At 47.7% G+C, this 15,999-nt stretch overlaps 1 protein-coding gene across 4 annotated transcripts in view; it reads left to right on the forward strand.

Moving 5' to 3' along the window:
- The window catches only part of HEG1 (heart development protein with EGF like domains 1), an 82,266-nt gene that overhangs the window by 44,352 nt on the left and 21,915 nt on the right, over positions 1-15,999 (forward strand). For all 4 annotated transcript variants that reach the window (XM_067738636.1, XM_067738637.1, XM_067738639.1 and 1 more), the window contains 6 exons: positions 3,261-3,364; positions 6,084-6,142; positions 6,390-6,550; positions 10,434-10,568; positions 15,448-15,490; positions 15,619-15,656. In XM_067738636.1, coding sequence (XP_067594737.1) covers positions 3,261-3,364; positions 6,084-6,142; positions 6,390-6,550; positions 10,434-10,568; positions 15,448-15,490; positions 15,619-15,656 — 540 coding nt within the window. The remainder of the gene's footprint in view (positions 1-3,260; positions 3,365-6,083; positions 6,143-6,389; positions 6,551-10,433; positions 10,569-15,447; positions 15,491-15,618; positions 15,657-15,999) is intronic.

Here is a 15,999-nt window from a genome sequence, read left to right on the forward strand (position 1 = left end):
GGTTTGCAGCCCACAGTCCTTCCATCACACAGTGCTGTGTTCGCTCTGGGAGCTTTCTCGCACACAGGCTGTGTAATCTGTGTTAGAGCGCCGAGGTCAATGAAGAACTTGAAGAAATTACAAATGAGGAAGATAGAGTTATCTAAGATGGATAGGGAGCTGGTGGGTACAGTGACTCAACTTGGAATCAACTTATATTGCCCAGCGTCATACTCAACACAGAGAAAGTGCTCAGTAAATGTGTTTTTGAGAGAGCAAATATCTGTGTCCTTTGAAAGTGTTCTTTGCATGACTTGCAGTGCCCATAGGCTGAGGGGAATAATCAGAGTTTTTAAGAAGGTGGTGTCAAATAACAAAACTAAAACAATTTGGTAATGAGTTTGATGTCCTTTACTCAAGGGAAAGCAGTCCATGGACTGGGGAAGTACAGGGTCTCTCTCACAAGCAGTGGAAGGAACACTCTTTCTGAGCCACTTTGGGCCAGAGTGAGTTTCATAGCGCGTAGAAGCAGCAACGTGGACACAGGGCATGATTGGCTGGGGTTGCATATACGACCTTATTTAGAAAGATCAAGGAACAAGGAAATAAGTAGAGCCCAGAGTTGGCTTTGCTGTTGGGGATTGGCTGACTGATATGCTGCATTACTGGTCAAGGGGAGCGTTTACAGGAACTCTAAAGTTTGACTTGCTGACGTGGCACCCCAGGCAGGTGCAGCTCCATCTTGGGGCTAGAAGTGTATTTCAATAGTTGGTACCCTACTCAAATAATGGTAGAATTTAGAAAATTGTTTAAAATACAAGGATCAAGTCAAAGCGTTATTTTTAAGGAAGAAAAATCTGGGAGTATAGACATCAGTCAAAGTCGAGAAGTCCTCGTATTCTAATAGATTATTTGCAGTTGGGTCACCTATTCCATTTAGCTACACCCTGTAAGAAACCAGCAAGGAGTTTTCAGTGTAAGAATGGAGATGATGGAAATGATTTTATCTTGAAACAGTATGGAAAGTACACTTGCCAGGGACTCAAATGCCAGGCTTCCAGCTCCATGTCCAGCACCTACAGCACACTGACCCCTGAGCATCAATTTCCTCATCTGTAAAAATCGGATTACCACCTGCTCTGCTTCCCACTCAGGGCTATTATGAAGATCAGATAAATAATATATTTGAGCAAGCTTGGAAAATGGTAGGGGTCTCCAGATGGGAGGTATCCTTTGACATTAGTCTTCTAATCTCTTGGACCAGAGCTGAAAGCAATGAAAATGATAAACTACTTTGAATATAAAGCATAATTTTGGATCTTTAAAAAATCACTTAGATAACCTGTGTAAATCAACAGTTAAAAATCGCCCTAAAGCCAGATGATGTAACTGCAGCGTGAAGATGGGAACGTGTCTGGGAGAGGGCAGGGCTGGGGGGACACTGCGGTGCCTTATTCGTATTCACACAGATGCAGAGGCCACATTTACTGTCTGGTTCAGAAGAGATCTGTGTACCTGATGCTTAGCCTATGTATGTTTCTGCACAGAGTCTGGGCACAGACCTAGACCTGTGAGATGGGAGGACGAAGGAGTGGGGTGACTGTTCTGGAAGCCTGTGTGTGGAGGGTCCCACAGGCACCGTGCATCAGGAGGAGAGCCACTTATTGTGTTAACAATCATCTTTCCCTTTTCAAGTCATTTAGCTTCATTGTTCATAAACACCAGTGGAATATGCAAATTAGAGCACGCTGAAGCTCTTTCATTTGGCCAGGGATGTTTTCAAAGAGCTCCCCGCTTCTCAGAAAGAGTCCTAAGCAGCTGGCTTCACTGAACTGTAGAACAAGCAAAAAGATGTTAAATAAGGATTAAGGGCTTTAGACAGTAAGTATAAGATGTTAAATGTTTTCTCTGGCTCATCTGTGGGCCTTTTTCTTAATTCAGCAGGCAAGCTTTCTATGAAAGAGCAGCTTCATGTGTTTCTGTGTTTGGGTTTATTTATTTTTTTTTCTGGTCCAGAGGGAAAGATAAGAATTTAATCTAAAGGAAGATAAGAGCCAGATATAAAGCAGGCTGTCCTAATTTTTTTTTTTTTTTTTTTTGCGGTACGCGGGCCTCTCACTGTTGTGGCCTCTCCCGTAGCGGGAGCACAGGCTCCGGATGTGCAGGCTCAGTGGCCATGGCTCACGGGCCCAGCCGCTCCGCGGCACGTGGGATCTTCCCGGACCGGGGCACGAACCCACGTCCCCTGCATCGGCAGGCGGACTCTCAACCACTGCGCCTCCAGGGAAGCCCTGTCCTAATTTTTGATTGTCTGCCCATTTGTAAGTTCTGTCACCCTCAGGCCCAATCAGCACAAATTGATGTTAACTAGAATTTTATTTTATGAGTGAAATGGGCCTTGAAAATGGGGCTATTTTCTTTCATGTCTGAACCCAACAGTATCTTGAATATGGGTTGTTTTCATTGTATGGCTTGTAGTCATGGAGTCTGGCAGCCCCCTGAGTGGAGTCCTGTTACAGATGTTTGACACCTTTCTCTGTAGCCACTTGGTTGTCCTTAGACTATGAGATTCCTCACGGGGCTGGGGGTTTAGGGGAAAGAAGAACTTGGAAGATGGACACACATGACGTTAAATGTTAATTTTGGCCCTTGGGAGCTGGGTGATCTTGGGAAGTAACCTGGCTTCTGGAAGCCTCTTTTATCAATGATAGAGCAGGCATTTCCTCTGAGCAAGAGGCATGGGGAATGGATGGAGGTGTCTCTCATGAGAAGAGGAAACCAGAGCACGCCCTTGAAGTGGAGGGCTGGCTAACTTGGTAACCTAGAGAGAAAGAGCTTTCCTCCATCCGAAGCTTTATAGGGGCCCACGAGCGTTTGTCTTTCCAACCCCACGTCTCCCTCCCCTCTTCCTGGAAGTGTGTTCTTTAGACCAGCTCATCTGTCTTCTCTGTTACAGCTTCACTGAGCATCTAAGATGTGGGAGTCCACTGGAGAGACGAGGGAAGCTCACTCTCTCAGAGCCCTCACACATATGAAAAAGGCTCTTTGGAGCCTCTCACCCAAAGGTCTGCTCAGACTGAGTCTTCAGCTCAGCTCAGTAGGTGCTCCCATTGCTAGAGGAGCCCCGAAGAGGGAGGAGTGGTCTCCACCCTCCAGGAGAAAGAAATGCACAGAGAGCATCCTGGGAGGTGGAGGAAAGTTGGGTGCCTTGAGATTTGCAGACACTCAGCCATGCGTAGGTGGACCTTGTGAGGTCTAACAGGTTATGTTTTCATTTTCAGTTAGAACCTTCGTGACAGAGTTTAAATTGAAGAAAATATTTCTTAATGCCACCGTGGAAAAACATTCAGACCTCCGTGAAGTAGAAAATGAGATCACCAAAACGGTAGGTTTCCCAAAAGGCACCTTCCTGCTAGTCCTTTGTTTTCTAGAACAGATTTTATTCAGAATCGGGAACATCCTGGGGATCAGCTGTATCTCCTGGGCTGTTCATTTCTATTATATTTGGAAGGTGAACTTTAGGGTAAAATTAAAGGCCTCTCGGAAGTAGAAGGGAGGTGTTGAGAACCAGTGATGCCTGTAGAAGCATTTCTCCTAATGTGTCTTCCCATGCAGCCTTTATTGGTGCCTTGGCATTTCTTTTCCATGTTCAGACTCATAGTTACAGACATTTAGGTGACATGCACCAATAAGAGCTGTTGGTGAAGCGGAAAGACCCAGAAAATCCTACTGTCCCATCTGCTGTTGACATGCTTTGTGATTTTTCTGTCTGTGTTATGGAACCTGGAGAGAATGATGCTTTTTTCTCAAGGGAATGCCAAAGGTGGAACAGTTAATCCTATTATCCAGGGTTGAGAATTCACTGAGTAGATTATCTAGGGGCCTTTGATTCTTCTTCTTTCCCTCCTTGCCTGCTTTTTGTCAGGAAAAAGACAAGAAAGAAAAAAAAGAAAAATGGAGAGGAAAGAAGAAGAGATAGAAATGAAGCCTCTCAGCTGCTACCGTAGTCTAAGATTTGGTGTTCAGAAAATTGAAATTTGCCATTAAAATAAGTTTTAGAGATTGATTTCTGATTTTAATTTTACCTGTTCTTTATGGGTAAGAGTATATTAGCCAAAACCTATAGGATTTTATGGGACCATGGGTTTTATTTGTGTAAAATGTAGATTCCAATTCCATTTCTGTATCTACTGAGCATCTACTCTGTGACAGGCACTTTACCAGATGCGTCACTCCTATAAGAGGTATTGCCAACACTTTTACAGAGGGAAAACTGGCAGGTTCTGGGAGTTAGTGACATTGCCTGAGTTTACACAGAGCAGGTGCAAAGTTAGAGACCACTCTCACTTCTGACACCAGTTGCGAGTTTGGGGGTCCCCAAGAAACACTCAGTTTTGATAATGCACTAGAAGGACTCACAGATCTCACTGAAAGCTGTTATACTTGTGGTTACGGTTTATTACAGTGAAAAGATCCAGGTTACAGTCAGCTAAGGGAAGAGACGCATGGGGCAGAGTCCAGGAGGGATTCAAATTCAGTGCTTCCGGTCGTCGTCTCCCCATGGGGTCATGGACGGGGTTAACTCCTCTCAGCAATGATGTGTACAGTATTCACAGAGTATCACCAACCAGGGAGACTCACCTGAGCCTTGGTGTCTAGAGCCAAAACACAGATAGTCAACTGCCCATATGGCTGACCTCAGTCTCCAGCCCCTCTGGAGAGGTAACCCTTTGGGTTACCCTTTGTAACCCCAATCCTCACCATAAATCACACTGTTAGATTATCTGGAGCAGCCCAGGGTCTCCAGGTAAACAAAGGCAGGACGTTCCAAAGGCTTAGAAATTACCTCCCAGGAGCCAAGGGCCAGACCTCTCTTTGCGTAAGGTCACATTCTTTACTATATGACAGGGTTTTACGTCTACTAACCCTGTACCTGGTGTTCTTGGCACTGCACCACAGCTGCCTCTTAGTTCGGTTGTAGGTCAATATTTCCTTCTAAGATAGTACAGAGGCTGAGAAACTCGTGCAGAGGTACAGTCCTTCCCATTACACGGTGCTCAGTGACTTATCTGATTTGCTCATTTTTACCCAGTATCAACATATAATTTATTAGTGATGTGACATCCCCACCCCCAAGATATAGTGAAGATTTGGCTATGACTAGAGAAGATTTAGGCTATGACTCAAGTAGTCTTTCCCAAGGTGCCGTTCTGTTCTGAAATGTGCTATTTGTGTTTTTTCCTGGGAAAAAAAGTTTAAGTAATAATAAATCATTACCTTGTGAATATAAAGTCATGTCATACAAAGCCAAAAAAGGGTTTGATAGCATCCCGTGTTTTGAATCCATCTTGTGAAGGGTGAGATGTGTCTGACACACAGGCTTTGAAGACAGGTGGGTTGCATTGGTCAAGGTATTGAGACCCTCTGCTGCATAAAAGGAATCCCCAGCCCCTACTGTCGGTGGGGGGGGGGGGGGAGTGGAGAAGCAGGCATGGTACTTCATGCCCCACAGGGATTTTCTGCTCTTTCCGAGAGCACAAGGCAAACACAGGGAGAGTCGCTCTTAATTTGCTCTCTACAAAAGGGCTCTTGACCCATGTAATGTAATTTCCTATGGAGAGCCTTATTGAAGAGGACCTATCTGTGAGTTAGGTCAACTCATTGTAGATTATGAGGGGTCTGTGTCAGGCCTGCCAGACCTGGGGTAGCTGAAAGGAACCCAGCCTTTTCAGTGAGGCTTGTTCACTATGCAAAGTCCAAATAAACAGTTGCCTCTGAGGTTTTTGAAACCCTGGGTCTCAGAAGAGATCTGCTCCTTTGAAGATGTTTGCATCCAAGGGTGCTGTTCTGAACATCATTTCCTGCCCAGATTTTCCCCACTGATTTACTCTCTGCCTCTCTCCCTTTGTACTCATGGAACAACAGAATAAGAGCAGAAAGCCATTTAAGAAAGGAGCAAAAAAGACACCACTCCTGCGTAAGGCCGCCTGCTGACAACTTGATGGCTGGAAAACGCCTATTTGATCCTGAAAATAGGAAATTCGTTCTAGGTTTAAGGCTTTTGTCTGACACACAGTTAACGATAAACCTGTTCTTCCTTTCAGTTAAATGTGTGTTTTTCAACATTACCTGGTTATACCCGATCCACAGCTCATGCTTCTAGGTAAGTAACAGGATTATATTCGTTTGTGAACCAGTCTATAGAAAGGGGAGGATGTTCTAACATGGGTGATGGCAACAAAACTGGGCCTTGTTTTGATCGGGCCATAGGGTGATCCGGGGCCAAGGTCACTGGAACTTCATGCTCTCCCAGGCCATCACTGGAGAATGGGGAGGACACTCATTTTCCAAAAGCCCTGGGGCCCACATGTCATTTTAGGACAATTAAAACCTACATATTTTGCCTGTAGGGAGCCCAGTGCGGTGGTGATGTCACTGCAAACCACCTTTTCCCTGGCCTCCAACGTGACGCTGTTCGACCTGGCCGATGGGATGCAGAAATGTGTCAACTCCTGCAGGGCCTCTGCTGAGGTCTGCCAGCTCTTGGGTTCTCAGAGGCGGATCTTTAGAGGTAAGAGGCCCTCTGCGAGGACCCCACCCATTCAGTTAGGCACAGACCGAGGGTAGACGTGTAAGGCATTCAGGGCTCAGGTCCAAGAAACTTGTCACAGAACCAGCCTGAAATGGGCGTTAGGCACAAGGCCTTTCTGCATCTTTGTGTACACATGCACAGACACACACACATACACACGCGCGCGCACGCGCGCACGCACACACACACACACACACACACACACACACACACACAGAGTCCTGTACACCCAGCCTTGAAGGCCCCCAGTCCTTGGCATACTGTTTCTATTTCTTCTATCCAGCATTAGTATTGGAAGGGATGTAGGAGCCGATGTAATGGAGCAAAAAGCACTCTTCTTTCCCTTGAAAGGTTCCTCCTCTCTCTGGGGAGATAGAAATTCACACACAGAATGTACATGCTTGTCAATGACTCCAGACCTTCATCTTGACATATCATTAGATTAAAAAAAAAAGCATGTACAGAATCACCCGTCTTTCTGTGTATTTGTTTGCAAATTCTATTTGCACAGAAACAAGACTAGAAGATTAGAGGGCAAACTGCTCACCGTCCATGATTTCTCTTTTCTTGTTCTTTATCTGTTTTTGTTGAAAGCTTCTACAGTGCATCTGATGTGAGGCAGCTGAAGAAAGGGATCAGAAACAAGTTTGGAAGGCAAATTCGGGTCTTGGAGGGGAGGTTTCGCCTCTGGGATGGGAAAACTCTGCTGGAATCAAAAGTGCTTCCTCATGCAGGGGGGCTTGCCCCTGCTGTGTCTCATAAGTGGTCAGAGCTGGCTCTGGTTTGCTCATTTTACTACACATAGGACTGGTGAGGGATGCAGAGTCGGAGGGAAGCTCCCCATCTGGTGCCCAGATGCTAGACTAAGTTGTAGGTAGCAGGTTTGGTGCTCTGCCTGCTGGAGATCCAGGACGTTCCCGATGAGCCAGAGCTTTGTAAGAGCAGGTCTGGAGAGCCCTCCTTATGGACTGTGCATTACAGACCTGGCAGTTAACCTTTTGCTCAGGGATAAATGCTAGAGCTTTGCCCATTTAAGGGCTATTCACTTGGAAAAAAAAAAAAAGAGAGAGAGAGCTAAGCATTCTGGAGTTGAAGTTGCTATCATTCAGCTTCACTGGGGAATTGGTTAAAAAGTTCCTGCCCCATCACACGGTACTCTGCTTTGATTTTAGTTTCTTTCTCTTGCCAGTGATTTAAAGGTTCCAATTTTTCCTCCCCAGAAAGTAGGAAGGGGACCTTGCAGTTCACTAAACCCGTGTGGAATACATGCTACGTGGTCAGCATTATATTAGGTTACTTTTTTTGTCCTTAGTAAACGTATTTCATGTTTTGCAAATCAAGTGGCAAGATATTTGGATTTGTAAGGGCCATGTCCGTGGCAGCCCTGCCCACTCTCTGGCCCCCATTCTTCCAACTGCTCAGATGTAGCTTACGGGAAAGCTCATGTCTTCCTTGCCAAGGTCGCTTTTTTTTTTTTTTTTTTTTAAAGACTTTTTTCTAGAGCAGAGTTAGGTTCACAGCAAAATTAAGAGGCAGGTACAGAGATTTCCCACAGACTTCCTGCCTCCACATGTACTGGTGCCCATTCTCTGCCTCTGCTTTCCAAGCCCCTGAGAACAAAGACGGCCATGCATCTTGGCTGAAAACAGCCTCACCTCTCTGTTTTCCCTCCCAGGGCCTCTCCAGGTTTTGCCAGCACACTGCTTGGTCCCTCACTCACCTGTCTGAGTGCTAGAGAGGCGGGCTGGACAAGGGGGAGCTGTCAGCTTCTGACATCTGGGTGTTCCCGACACGTGGGAGGCACCGGGCCACTCTGGCCGCTGCCCTTGCAAGGGCAGTTTCTTCCCCTTCAATTCACAAAACATCTACTTCCTCGCCTTTCAAAGAACTGTAGCTCTCCTCTCTCCAGAGGTTTAGAGTCCTTGGAAATCCCCCAGGAAGCGTCCCAGCCTTAGATTCACATAAATTCTCATTGTCTGTTTGGCGGATGGTATGCGCAGGAAGGAGCATGGGAATTGTAGATGCAGAAAAATCACATCGCCAGGCTGAAAACGAAAACGGCCTTCTACGTGGTTCCGTTGGATGGACTGATGACAGAATGTTCTTTAAGAATTTTGAGGATAGCAACCCCTCCATCGCAAAGGCGGGGCCAGCTTTCCCTGTCTTCAAGTGAATCTGCTTCTGTGCCGGGAAGAGTTGCTTCAGCAGGGCGAGCAGTATTTGCCAACAGGCAGGATTCGTGGGCAGGGTGGAGGGAAAACGTGACATTGGCTTCCAGAAAATATCTAATCAGGCCAGGCAACTCAGGCTGGCTGCTGCACCAACTAGTACCAGCCTGGACGGCCTTCTGTGCTGGAGATATTTCTTTATATTAAGGCTTTAGATGAGAGATTGTGGCCGTTTAGTGCCCCTCTGTGCCAACTTCACCGTGTTTGCCTGGTGAGATTTTCCATTTTTCATTTTTCTCCCTTAAATACAGACCTTTCACAATAAACAAAGGAAATTGTATCACACACACCAATAGGTTCTGATTTAGCATGCCAGCTTCCACTGATAAAGGCAGGAAATTCAGCTCTGAGAGCTGAAGCTGTGTCCTAAACTAACCTCCTGTGACCAAGGCACCCACTGGCCCCGAGCTCTCGAGACTCAGACAAGGAGGCAGATGCCGGGGTCCCTGTCGCCAGAACCTGCCTGGGGTGGAGTGGGGGTATAGCTGTGCTGTGTTAAGAGCTGGCAGCTGGTTTCTGAATCGGTTGGTGTTTTCCTTAAGGTGGGAGAAGGGAGCCCACACCTCACTGCCCAGTGTACACGTGGCCCTTCCTCGGCTGTCTCCTCACGCTGAACTTGCTCACGCCCGCCAAAAACAGCGGCGTAGGTCAGTCTCACCCTGTACATAGTGTAAATAAGTTACCGTCCACTATCCAAGTGATTTCGTATTTTTGTTCTGTTGTCTGTATACCCCAATTACATATGTTTTTTTGTTAGACCTACCTTAGATGGTAAAAAGCACCCTCGTCGTGTCCACTGTATACAGCCTCAGAGAGGGCGTGCTCTATACACCCTGAGAGAGGGTTCACTCTTTACAACTTCAGAGAGGGTCTGCTGTACATAACCTCAAAGAAAGCCCACTGTATGCAAACTCAGAGAGGGCCTGCTGTATACAGCCCGAGAGAGGGTTCACTGTGTACAGCCTCACGGCCACATGCCCAGCAATGAATGCTTTCGGATAATAATGAAAGAGTTCTTTGTCGTCCCTGAAATGAGCCTGGCCCACATGGCCAGGAGCTGACGACCCAGGGCCCAGCAAGCCCCAGGCGGGCATCCGTATCGTGGGCAGGCGGACAGTGACAGAACACATACAGCCCGGCTTACCTTCCACACCTCTCCTCAGAGTCAGTCTGCTAGGCAGCAGGCTACCCGCCACAGCAGGCGCTGCGTCCCTTTAGGCCAGACAGACACAGAGCTGGGACACACCTCAGCCGGGACAGGCCTCCTTCCTAAGAGAGCGGGTCACACTTTCCAGGCTTGTGCCGATTCTCCCCTGCAGCCCTAGAGCGTGAAGGTGCAGAGGATCCCACCCGTCGAGGGTTGTGTTTGCAGGGGACGCTGGAGCTGGCGACGGCACCCCGTTTCTTCTGGGTTTGCTTTCTGCCCCGTGAACTTTCACTAACAGACCCGGGGGCCGACTCGGGGGAGGAGCAGCAGAAGGCAGTGCAGAAGTGCCCTCTGAGAGGAGCGGCGCGCCACGCAGGCTCTTTTGGAAACTGTTCTCTGAGCCTCTTGAAGCAGGAAGTTCACGCATCTTAATGTTCGACGTGGAGGAGGTTTTGTTCTGTTTCACTGTCTTGTTTTTCCATTCTAGCGGGCAGCTTGTGCAAGCGGAAGACTCCAGAATGTGACAAAGAGACCTCCATCTGCACCGATCTGGACGGGGTCGCGCTGTGCCAGTGCAAGTCTGGCTACTTCCAGTTCAACAAGATGGACCACTCCTGCCGAGGTACCAGCCGGTCTGGGGTTCTGTGGCCCAGGGGGTGGGGGAGGTGCTTTTCTCTGCCTGGGGCAGTGTCTCTGCTCTAGGGGTGACTGTTCTAATCTGGGGGTAACCGGTTCTAGTTATTTGGCTCCCAGCAGAGTTGAATACGTTATCTCCCTGGAATAATAGCATTATCTCTGACTGGTGCACACTGGTCTGGCCAACCAGATTCAAAGGAAAAGAAAAGAGAATGGAATGCCTGGGGTGGCCAGGCCTTTTTTTTTTTTTTTTTCCTCCTAATTAGAGGAAATTAGAAAAATTACTGTTTTAATTCCCAAAGCTTTATTCTATTGTCTGCTAATCTTTTAAAATGAAAATACCAGCACGGAAGCAGGGCTGTACCTTTTAGTGGTAGCTGGCAGCCCGGGAGACCTGAGTCAGAGTCCCACTCTGCCTGCCCGTCCTGTATCATCTCGGGCAAGTCACTTTGCTTCGCTGAGCTTGAGTTTCCTCTTCTGTGAAATGGGTGCAGTGATACTTCATTGGATATTCTAAGAATTAAAGAAGGCAGTGGTTATGGAGGTACTTTGTAAGCCATCAGCCTTTGCTCTTGTATTTTACCCAGGTTGTTGTTGAACCAATGAGTTCTGGTTTTAAGGGTTTCAAGGCAGAAACCTAATTCTGCTAATCTCTTAGGTGAGGATTAACTTCAGCCAGTTTGAGACGAAGGCTGGTCAGTGCGTGCAGTGCAAGAATACTGCTTTAAAATAAAATGAATTCAAGTCCAGAGCACTGGGTACCCTGCCTTACGAAACCCTGCTGCAATTCGTGATCACAGGAAAACTAGCAACATAAAGGCATCACGTAGCCTTAGGCCTCGCATCGCATGAGAACGTGTATGGCCCAGTTTTCCTGCTCAGTCAGTGCCTGCTGGTGACAGATGTACTGGAATCTGAGTAAAAATGGCGTCCTGGGGAAAGGTGACATGCCACTTATTTCTGTCAGGACTTCCCATTAGAGGAGAGGATAAAAATACATTTCAGGGCAGTGCTCTCATCCTGCGCTTCAGACCCTCTGACTTAGGTGCTTTGAAAGTGCACCTCCTCAGCTCTGCACACAGGCCCTGGGGTGGGGTTTGAAGAGGGGGCCCAACTCTGTGGGGCAACAGGCCTGATTCTGAAGCTCACAGCGCTTCTCAGTGCCCTGTCAGTCTGCCGCTTTGATACAGAGGTGACGCTTCTTAGTTCCCTCTTATCTGGTTTCATGCAAAGTGCTCCTGGCCCGTCTTAGAAACTGGGGCACTGAGCCCACTTCATGTGTGAAGGTAACGTCCTTCACACGTGAAGTGCGCTGACGTCCCTGTGTGCTGGCGGCCGTGTGGCTACGTGGGGCAGTCGTTTCTGTACGCAGTGCCTCTGCAATTTCAGGTGGCCTCGGGAGCGGCCCTGCCACCTTTGCTTCTGACTGGCATGAGTCATTTCCCTCTCTTTCCAAGTCAGTAGTTCTATAATTGTGTCGCTTACAGACTAGCATTAGCAATAGCAGAGCTGTCAAGGATTTACCAGATGCAGTGACACAGGCACCGGAAACCTTATGTCTATCAAGTAATGACCGGAGAATCGGCATAAGAAAACCGTGGTTAGCTTTTGGGCTTGTGGCCGAGGCCCCATGCAGCCTGGTTTCTGCAGTATCCTGTTGGTTAGATTTTCACCCATGGCCATCAGAGCTCCATGAATGGATCCCGGAGCTCCTTGGACCACAGCCCGGTCAGCTGGGTTCTGAGGGGTTACAGTGACATCTTCTGGCCGTTGGTGCTGGGGCACGGGGGAAGTTAAAAGAAGTACCCTCTCGGACACCTCAGATCCGGGGTCGGTCCCTGGTGTAAATCGAGGCTAAAGGCACGTGGGTGTGTGTTTTCTAAATCTCTGCACTTAACAGTTGTACATTAGCAACTGCATATTGTTCTTTATTGTACGCACACACACACCTTCTCAGTGTCTCCCATGAAATGTCTTTACCAGACTTTCAAAGCATCGTGTAAAATTAAAGTAGGTGTCCTTCCTGTAGATGTCTTAGCTTCCGTCCATCGTGCAGATATCCTGATGAATTCCAGCCACCTGTTTGCAGGTCTCTGTCTCTGACGAGGCTGCAGATCCCTTGGGTGCCCGTCTCTAGAATATGCTTGCACATTATGGGGTTCCATAAATGTCTGTTGAATGAACAGTTGGAGGGTAGGGCAGCATATATGATAGGACAGGATTGGCAGGTCTTGATCTGGCTTCCTGCAAGGGAACAAAAGAGCCCTGAAGGCTCCACCATGTACTTCTGGCCTTTTATTTAAAAGTCCAGAAGGTTCAAATTTGCTTGTGTTCCATATCAAGAGGGGAAGCCCACTTGGGGTGTCGATGCTGGCTGTTGCCACGTTCATTTCGTCTTCAGTGTTCTGCGGGTCAGGGTCCCTCTAGAGCGTGGAGATGCGGAGCTGGATCCTAAGGCGCGCTGGAGTGCCTTATGACAAGGTTTCCCTCCAAGAGCCCCTAGAGCAGCGCCAGGCCCACGGTAGCACTCGGTCTTTGATGAATGACTGAATGAGCCCATCTGAAATAAGGACATATCATTACACCAGGGAGCCAGGCCACTTCTGAAGCGAAGTGAAAACAGCCCAGCCCGTCAGCTCATAGACAGGACAACAGATGGACCTGACATCTGGCTGGATGACAGCCACAGGGTGGAAAGCTCCCACCCAGCAGATGAGGGTTGGGTGGGTAGATTTGCTGTAAAAATATTTCCAGGAAGAAGTGTTCAGAATAGAACAGACTAGTGTGACATCAGCCTGCCTCGGTGCTGAGACGGGCGGGGAAGAGTCACTGGGATGCCAGCAGTCTCTGTGTAGCCGCCCTGCAGACAGAGCCATGGGTCATCCAGGGGCGGCTTCCCCTGCTCCCACCACCCGGCCATAGCACAAGGACGGCCAGGGCATGGTGCTCTCCACGCCGGGGAGACAGGAGGTCTCAGCTTGCTCCTTAGAGAAGGCCCCAGCTGAGTAAGGCCAGCTCAGAGAACTCAAAGGTATCAAAGATTTGGGAGAGGGGCCTCATTCCTCTTCCCTGAAGTGGGATACGATTATGCTCTACCTTGTTGCAAAAAAGATTTGAAGTGCCTAATGAAAATTCATTGTAACAAGATGAGATTTAATTTGAAAGGTAAATCAGGTTGAAGGAGACATAAAATGACTACTTTGTTGAGGTTAGAAGGAAAATGAATATGCAGAAAGATATACCTTAAGTTCCCGCATGTTTCCTAAAGATAGGCCGCTCACTCAGGTTCTGAGCTTCCTGGACACTGAGGCAGAGAGAAACGTGATTTTGAAAGAAGTGGCGACCGTCATATAAAGTCCAGTTCTTTAGGCCCATCCCCGTTTTTCTAGGCCCCAGGGCCCAAGAGAAGTTTCTCTGGAGCATCCACATCACCAGGTTACTGAGTGGTATTGGCAACGTGGTCCATGACAGCCTGTGATAAATACCCCAGGGGCTTGCCTGGGGCTGCTGCTAGTAATAGATTGCCCTTAATAAAGAGAGCATAGCTCAGGAAAAGGGATTCCAGGGGGCCAAACAGTGCAGTGCAGGCTCACAGCTCTCATGATCCGCTGTGAGAGAATTTAGATTATTCAGAACAGTATTTTCCAAACCATTCCACAAAACTCTAGTGATGTATCGATCGTCTATGACCACAAAATAGATACTAGAAAGACTTAGTGTCTAACACTAAAAAAGAGAAGGAAGAAAAAAGTTCAGCACATCTACGTAGTTAACATTATTATGCACTGATCCTTAAAGGAGGAGGCAGGAGGTCTGTGAGAGATCTCCCATCCCAGCCTGCAGGGCGTGCAGCCTCTGAGCCCGGTGTGCTGCTGGCACTCACATCTCACCATCCGCGTGTGTGCTGTCTGTCCAGAGATCACTGCTCGACGCTTTGTACCTTTTCTTACCTGTGATTCTTGTATGCAGCGCGTGGCATACATTAATCACGAATCCAATTCCTATCATTCCTTGCAGCAGTGAATTTGTCCGAGAGGAGATTTTTTATTGTCTGCTTTCATCCAAGCATGCATTACAGCTCATGGTGTTCTGTCAGCTTATTGTAATGCTGAAAATGTTCCGTGATCAGATCCATGCAGGAACTGCTGATCCAGGGGAATGGCTGGCCCACAGGCCTTCAGTGAAGCCGTGGTCCACGAGCTGTACTGCCAGAGGGTTCAAAGCTATGGTCTTGGGTGATGTGCCGATTAGGGCTCATCTAGGTATGTCTAGAATCCACTACACAGACCACGGGGTGAGCGTTCTCTTATGGAAACTGAGGCACCCACCAGGGCCATGGCTCTGAAGGTGTCACAGCTCTCACTTCCTCATGGAAGGGGGTTGATGGAGCCAACAGCTGGTTAAAGGTTTGACTTACGTTAAAGAAGGTGAAGCACTTGTCTTTGTGTTTCCGGAAGGATGTTACACAGGGGCCACGGAGAACTTCCAAAAATAATTGCATATGTTGGATAATAATTACAGCTACGAACAGTTAGTGGTTACTATGCGCTAGGTGCTGCGCTAAGTCATTTGCATGCCTTAGTTTACTTAATCTCCTCCAAGAAACTATAAAACAGATATTATCATTATCCTCTTTTTTATAGCTGGGAAACTGAGAATCACTAAGAGGTTAAGAATTTTTTTTGGTAGAATTGGTTGAACTGGCAACAGTATTTAGGCCAGGTTTTAGGGAATTCTAAAGCTGTTTGTAGCCTGCTGGATCTAGAATATTGTTGTGGCCTTTAGGGTGGCTGGTTTTATTAACTGTCAGTTGGGACCAAGGGAAGTCAATAGACACGTTCCTGGATTTTCCTTTTCTCTTTCAGCCTGTGAAGATGGATATAGGCTTGAAAATGAAACCTGCATGAGGTAGGCTCCGTGTTCATTTATTCTGATGAATTTGTTCCAAACCTTATTTAGAAGTTACTTAGGTAAATTGCCTCAGTTATTTTGATATTTGAAACTAATTCTTATTCTTTTTCTTTGTTGACTTGCAGTTGCCCATTCGGCCTTGGTGGTCTCAACTGTGGAAACCGTAAGTATGCAGAAGTCCCGAGTTCTGCGTGGGCAGGGCTGGCACGGCTGTTGGCATGCAGGGTGTCTGTCCCCTCCTCTTGTCCTCAGTTCACATCTGCTGTCTTCCCAGCTCCTGTGCTGGGAGGAAAACAGAGCGCTCTCCAGGGCCTGGAGGTTTGTAGGGGAGATAAACGCTTTCCTAAATAGCCTGATTGTGGGGTGTTAATCAGTACATTAGGCGTGAGGTTTGAGGCAGAGAGGGAGGGACCACACCCAAGGAGAATAGAAGAGCCTCCTGGGTAGTTTCTTGGAGGGGATGGAATTGGAGGTTTGGGAAGACTTTGACTGGCAGGTATGGAGGG

This window comes from Pseudorca crassidens, chromosome 5 (genome assembly GCF_039906515.1).
Source record: "Pseudorca crassidens isolate mPseCra1 chromosome 5, mPseCra1.hap1, whole genome shotgun sequence".
In the NCBI taxonomy this organism is placed as follows: domain Eukaryota; kingdom Metazoa; phylum Chordata; class Mammalia; order Artiodactyla; family Delphinidae; genus Pseudorca; species Pseudorca crassidens.